Raw genomic sequence first — 7664 nt, forward strand, 5'->3', positions numbered from 1 at the left:
GATTATTTGTTTTTAGTCTTTCGAAACTCAATAGAGGGATGGATATATATTTTAACAATCAAAGATGTAAACTATGAATTCACCTAAAAATTCAAACCTAAAAATTACAACTTGCCATACATTTCCAAAACAACTATGACATGTTCATATTATTAGGTCAAAGACCATTAAAATCACATGATTCAGAAGCCATAATCTATCAATCCATAAGAAGTTAAGGTTTGCATAAGAAGGTAATGGCTATCCATCCATAAGAAACCAGGTCTACATGAGATGATAATGAAAACATGAGAAATTAAGTTTTGCATCAATCCATAAAAAGCCAGGACATGCTCTCTAGACCTCATCAGCCAAGTCATCTATGTAGTCTAGATGCCCATGATGCCTCTCCACCAACTCATAATCGAATGTGCTATCTCTTGCCATTTGGGTAGCCACATCTTCTGCATAGCAAGGCAGAACACTAAGCTCAATTAGTCAGTATCTAACCATGCTTAAATTATACACATAGATCAAATAAATTACTCACTAATCAAGAGGTGCATCAAAGTCATAGTCTGTCTCCTCATCATCTATCATGAGGACTGCTTGATTCACACTTGAAGGCCCTGCCTCTGTGAAGTTGTCTCTAAGCATGCCTTCTAAGTATCCTGTGCAAATCTCTTTGTCATTGTCCACTGCCATGCATGGACGTCCTGAGTGAATTGCTGCTTTCATCCCAGGTGCTGTACCTGCACCAAGCTCAAGCACAGAGCCTCCAATCGGACACAACAACTCCATGAACATCAACATCATGGAGCTACTCTTCTCCAACCCACCACGCCACTGTCCACCCTTTCCCTCTTTTATGCACCGTACACTTGAAGGCAAGTAATGAGTGATGAAATAATTGTCCATGCACACCTTAAGGGATTGGGAAACTTTATTTGCCCTATCAAGATAGTGATGTGCCTTCTTGCCAATCCTAGAGAACAATAGGATTTGAAAGGCAGTAATCTACATAAAACATAGATTGAAAAAGTTAATGGAGAATACTAAAATACGAACAAACAAGAACATGACAATCATGTAAATAGCCAAATGACATACCTTGACACCAAAGCCAACATTATCCGCAACATCAATGCAATCTCCCGTCTCCACGATCCATCTACATGTACTAACTATAAGATACCAATAGCTGAATGCAATTCACATAAACAGACATTATCAACTGTGATATATTGCTCACCTACAAGAAACCTCTAGTCTCATTTGTCTTGCCAAACGCTCAACGAATGAAGTGGATACAGGTGAACACATCACCAATGTCCATCCATAATCATCCATCACAGATGAAGCAATAGCAAGTGAGCATGAGATATGCTCCTCATTTAGAATGTTCCATCCAGGGATTCCACCCTTGATTCCACTCACTATTGATCCTGTAGGAAGGTCAATCAAGCAAAAATCCACACTCCATGCAGCATTTTTTCCATTGCGTGACTTCTTCATGCCACCAAGTTCATGGTAAAGAAATCAGATTTTGAGGCTCAATGCAAGAAATTGCATTCTTCCATGCCAAAGGATGAGAGAGAGTCCAAGATTCATGAGATTAAAAAGACTGTGGGAGCAACATATCGAAGAAAAATTACACGGGTAAGTTTTCAATTTACCAAATTTTGTATTTATAGATCACAAATTTGAATTTGTAGTCCACAAAATTCTACGTTTTATATCTCAGATATTTGAATTTATAGTTTGCAAATTTGAATTTATAGTTTTCAAATTCTAATTTTACAACTCATAAACCATAATATATGATTTGAAAATTATAAATCTATAGTTACAACTTGCAAATTTTTAGTTTGTACTTTGAAAACCTTAATATATGGTTTGTTGTGTGTATCAAAGTCTCTTCTAAAACTTTACTATTTGGCAGATGCTTTCAATAGTCAATCCTTCCCATGGCAAGGAGTGGTTTAATATCCTTTGGAATTTACCATTTGAGGATACATCAATGAAGATCACTTTGGAGAAGCTTTACCAAGTATCAATTGCAACCTGTTCCAAGGCAAAGCAACTATCTATTCTTTCTCTTCTTGGTGCAGATGACAATCTAAAGGAGAGTTATGGGATGCCTATGACTGACCATGGTTTCATACCTTGGCTTGCAAAAGAAGTATGGATGGACCATGTGTTGGCAGATGCTGGGCGATTGCTTGACCAAGTGATGAAATCATCAAGCATTGAGGGTGCAGCTACACTTCCAGACAGTCCTTCTATTCTGGAATACTTTGATGGCATTATAGTGAGACACAGGCCTTTTTTGTTTGAGCCTTTTGCTTCATTGATGACAGTTGCTGTTGTTCCATCTAAGCAAGTTGATCTTACAAATGCCAGCAGACGATTGGTTTACAGGTGCGTTTTGGCTTTCGTTTTCAATTGAAAGATATCTTTGTAATACCTTGCATTCTCTTATATTATCCTAAAAATCATTTAGGTATCTCCATTATCTGGCTGCAAATAAGAGTCTTAAGGTGGTACCATCCATTTGCAAGGCTTGGACTATGCTTGCACCTGCTACTTATTGCATGTACACCTCTCATATTTTTAGAGAGAATAAGCATAAGGATGGTCATATATTGCTTACGGAGTGGGAAAGGAAGCACTGCCCTTGGTGGATCGAGATGAAGGCTGGAACATGTATCGAGGAAGAGAAGGAAACTTATGATCGCCATTTAAAAGGTGAGTGCAAGTCAAACTCGGGTTCGTCGGGCAACATGGATGAGGCACAAAAGAAGAGGCTTGAAGAGGAGCAAAAAGCAATAGTAGAAAAGCAAAAGGCAAGTCATGTGACTCCAAATAACAAACGAGGTGGAAGACCTAAACCAACGGGCACTTCTAACACAGGTCTATTTTCTTATAACTCTTTCTTTCATGTTTCAAAGTGATTAGAAGCTTCCTACAAATTTAATTTAGGATTCTTTGTTATTGTAGACAATGATCCACGAAAGGAGGAGTCTCTTCTTAGCAAGAAAGTGTGTAATACGGATATGGTTTATGTTCCTTTGTCCACTTTCTCATCATTTGCAACTCGTATCTCACAAGAGAACTACAAAGTTTGGGAGTATGATTATGTATCACTTGGAAAAGAAGTTAAGCAATACAAGTATGATGGGGCTTTTCAAATCATAAGAAATTTTTCCCCTTTCAACATAAACAGATAATCTCATCATAATGTTATTGGAACACAAAGCAAAGTCACAAAAAAAGAAAATATATAAACTAAAGAACTAATACTTACAGCAAATACCATCCTCCCAAGAATAGTTTGGGTGAGGGGATACCACACCCTTCGTCCACTTCCAATCTCTTTCTGTCTTGCCAACTCAATAGCTTTTTTCTCCTCCTCACTAAAATCCTGAGTAAAATATTGAGCATCACAAGATACGAGTGTGCTTGTGTGGTACAAATAATCCTTGAGATTAGTAACAACAATTGCATCTTCATTAAGCCTGCAACCATTGACTTAAATGGATCAAAATTGGTTTCATTTACAAGCACTTACCATCTCAATATAGAAAACATAAACAACAAGGCTTACAAGTTAAATCTTTGCAGAGCAGCAACAAGCTTAAGCTCATCCTTTGCTTCCGGTTCAATAACTTGAGCTTGCACTCTAATGTGTCTAGACTTGATATTTGTGTAAAGCTCTTCTATGCTTTCCATCCAAGATGCTGTACGATGATTTCCTTCCCACACGAAGAACATTTTGTTTGATAGAAAGCTCCATGGTGTGCCAATTATCTCTGATTCAAACTCATCATTAACTAAGCTCCAATTCTTGTCCCAACGTTCTCTTCTGACATCATCAACATCCTTCGAAGACCCATCAGGCATTTTGATAGATAGAATAAAAGATCCTTTTGTCGGAATGTATCCCTCTATTTCAAATGCTCTTTTCAAAATGGTCAAATCATTCCTAATTTGACGCACAACTGGGTTTATGAGACAACGACACAAGGGAATTCGAGGAGGTGGAATTTCTTTAGTTACTGTAAGAAGCTCTAAAATATCTGCACCTGAAGGTCTCTCAACACACTCTGGAATGATATCCTCCACATCATCTTTAACTCCTACTTTGTTGGATGGTTCATCTATAGTTTTATCCTTGTTGTCCTCAGGATCCTCAATATCATTTTCAATGTCAACTTGCTCAAGCTCCTTCAGTTCATTCTTGACCTCTGACTCTTGCTTCTTCCTTTTGCCACCTTTCCTTGTGATAGGACTAGACACATCACGTTTCTTTCTCTACACATTTGAAGAACTCAATTACAAGATTTGCAAAAATGCAAAGGTGAAATGCAACTAGAAAAAGAAAAAGAATCCAAACTTACTGGAGGCATTTGTTGCACAACTTTCAATAAGCTCACCTGCACAAGAAGAAAAACAAATAAATGACATAGTGAAACCATCTTTGAAATGATTAAATGAAAAATGACAGAGTGTAACCATCTGAAAAATGACAGAGTGAAGGCACGGGAGAAATTCAGCTGAACAGAAGAAAGCATGGAAATTCAGACTGATTCCCAAAAAAGAAGCGTAAGGAAGCCAAGGCTATGGTGAGTGGAGAAGCGTAAGGAAGCCACAACAACAGAAGCGTAAGGAAGTGAGTGGAGAAGCGAAAAAAGAGAGACAAGAAGGACTAGCGTTGGCGAAAAAAGAACTAGCGTTGATTAATTTCTTTGCGTTGTTGATTAGCTTGGACAGAGAGACAGGTGAAAAGGAGCCTTGGTGGTTAGCGTGGATGGAGAGATAGGTGGAAGCGAGCCTTGGAGGGAGAGGGAAGGAGAGAGACAGGAAGGACGAGTGATGAAGGGAGCATGGAGAGAGAGGAAGGACCGAGTGATGAAGGGAGCATGGAGGAAGAGGAAGGACGAGTGATGAAGGGAGTATGGAGGGAGAGAGAGGAAGGACTGAGTGATGAAGAGGAAGAGGAAGGACTGAGTGAACACTAGTGAACACTAGTTTCGCCAGCGAAACTAGTGAACGAAGGGATTTATGAGACTTTGCACAGGACAAACGAGCGACAAGGGAGACTGGCTCGCCAACTCCCCCCCCAAAAAACTATCAAGACTTTATTAAAACTAGAGTCGAAGTGGTTGCCCGTCCTGATATCTTGAACGCTAGCGATGGATAGGCAGGGGTGAGTCACATGTTCAAGCAAGGCCATCTTCTCTCAGCGAACATTCCGACAAAACGTGACGAAGGTCAAAATGAAGGCGCAACTCAAGATCTGAGGCCAACGCGCGAACTATTCACGACTTTGATGATGAAGAGGACTAAGATTGATGGCTTGATAAAAAATAAATCTGTGATGCTAAATCTGAGTGAAAGATCTCGCTTTTGATCGTTGCTACTACCTTGATTCATATTGGTGCCTCTACCTTTTGATTTGGTGCAAGTAATGCTTGCAAGTTGATTGCTTCTTACCAAGATTGCGAGACTTCGCCAAACAAACTCAAGCTCCCCCGAATCATGTTGGTCAGAGTCTACTACCTTCTTCTAGCACCTCATTCTGACAGAAGATGGGGCAGTGGTTGTAGCTCTCCGCTCTAACGTGATGCATGTGGGTCTCTAGTGTTTAGATTCAAGTTTTGGCTCAGAGCTTGGAAGCAACATCGTGCTGTGTTTTAATGACCTTTTTCGAATAGAAATCTGAGAAGTTTCTCGAATTCATGAAGTATTGAAAGAATGCACTCGTGACTTGCACCATTTCTAGCGACAAAAGAACACAGGATTAACACTTGCAATGAAATAGAACGGGAACTTGCAGGCATTTGCGAAATAGAAAAACACAGAAGCTTGCGAAACGTGCGCAGATTGCACGTTACAGAACCGGGAGAGACGCCACATCATCGTTCAGAAATACAGACAGAATGAACCTCCGTTGACGGAAATACAAACAGAATGAACCTCCGTTGACGGACGAAAATTTTGTACCACGGTTCGACTTTGTCTGATGTTGCGCTCTTTGGAATTTGGAGGAGAAGCTTGCACAAGAAGATGTTGCGCTCTTTCTGTGGCAGACAGGTAGCCAACTTCATGCGAGCCGTCTGCGCATTGCAGCTTAAACGAGCAAGACTTAGCCGAGTCATTGCTCCACTGTCCCCCAGTGAAGCCTGAGCTATTCAAGCAGAGGGGGGACGTGCACGGCACCCGCTTGTAGGAGGAGGAGTGGGCGGGGCGAAAGAGCGGGCCACGTAGGTCACACGGTTTGCAACTAGGCGAGCAGCCGGTCCAACAGAGCTCGCTACCGGTGTCGAGGGTGAAGATGAGCCGACGAGGGCAGAGAGGTAGGAGACATGACCTAAGATAGGAGAAGGGCGGTGGGAACGGCGAGGGCGTAGGCGTTTGCGAAGCGCGAGACCGGAGGAGACGAAGTGATGGAGGGGGGAGTCGGGGGGCAGCAAGACAGGGAGCTTTCAAGGAGAAAAGTTTGTGATCAACAAATTCAAGAATGCAGATGTCGCAGAGACGCGAAAATTTCCTATTTGCGCTGATTCGTGCTGCCAATTCTTCCAAGGCGTCACCAACGGAACTCAAGCGATCCTCGCAGAGCCAAGGAGGCAGCTTGACAGAGACGCAAAAAAAATCCTATCTGTACTGATTTGTGCGCCAATTCTTCCAAGGCGTCACCAAAGCAACTCAAGCGATCCTGACAGAGATAAGGAGGCAACGTGACAAAGAGAAAAACAAACCCAAGAATGCAGATATATATCTGAGAGAAGGGAAGAATTCCTATGAGCGCTGCTTTAGAGAGCCTGCGGATGATGCCCAAAGCTTCCAAAGGCGCGGGCAGCTAGCTGGAAAGGGAAACTATTTCGAGCAAAATCCAGCGAGGGAAGGCGGAAGAAGGCAACAAGAATTAAGCGAGGGAAGGCGGAAGAAGGCGGAGAAGGGAACGATGGAGGAGACAGAGCTTCACATGGGCAGCAAGACAGAGAACACTAGTGAACACTAGTTTCGCTGGCGAAACTAGTGAACACTAGTCTAGTTTCGCCAGCGAAACTAGTGTTCACTAGTTTCGCTGGCGAAACTAGTTCGCCACTATTTTCAGTGGTGAACTAGTTTCGCCAGCGAAACTAGTGAACACTAGTTTTGCTGGCGAAACTAGACTAGTTTCGCCAGCGAAACTAGTGTTCACTAGTTTCGCTGGCGAAACTAGTTCGCCACTATTTTCAGTGGTGAACTAGTTTCGCCAGCGAAACTAGTGAATACTAGTTTTGAAACTAGTGTTCAGAACTAGTTTCGCCAGCGAAACTAGTTGTGAACACTAGTTTCGAAACTAGTGTTCACAACTAGTTTTGAGCGAAACTAGTGAACACTAGTTTCGAAACTAGTGAACACTAGTTTCGAAACTAGTGTTCACAACTAGTTTCGCTGGCGAAACTAGTTGTGAACTTCACCACTGAAAATAGTGGCGAACTAGTTTCGCCAGCGAAACTAGTGAACACTAGTTTCGCTGGCGAAACTAGTGGCGGAAACTAGTGTTCACTCACTAGTGAACACTAGTTTCTACACTAGAAACTAGTGTTCACTAGTGAGTGAACACTAGTTTCCGCCACTAGTTTCGCCAGCGAAACTAGTGAAGGCGTAGGCATTGGCCCGAAAAGCATTAT

The 7664-nt window shown here is 41.8% G+C and overlaps 1 protein-coding gene across 1 annotated transcript; it reads right to left on the reverse strand.

Annotated features, from left to right (window-relative positions):
* Positions 1-310: 310 nt before the first annotated feature.
* LOC147900449 (uncharacterized) lies at positions 311-784 on the reverse strand. Its single transcript, XM_087376731.1, has 2 exons — positions 530-784; positions 311-463 (listed from the first exon to the last, which is right to left on the reverse strand). The coding sequence occupies exons 1-2, from the start codon at positions 778-780 to the stop codon at positions 337-339; spliced, it is 378 nt and encodes a 125-aa protein (XP_087232857.1). The 5' UTR covers positions 781-784; the 3' UTR covers positions 311-336.
* Between the last annotated feature and the right edge of the window lie 6880 nt (positions 785-7664).

Source organism: Dipteris shenzhenensis, chromosome 7 (genome assembly GCF_047967505.1).
Source record: "Dipteris shenzhenensis isolate YYH24624 ecotype China chromosome 7, Dip_SZ_1.0, whole genome shotgun sequence".
Taxonomy (NCBI): domain Eukaryota; kingdom Viridiplantae; phylum Streptophyta; class Polypodiopsida; order Gleicheniales; family Dipteridaceae; genus Dipteris; species Dipteris shenzhenensis.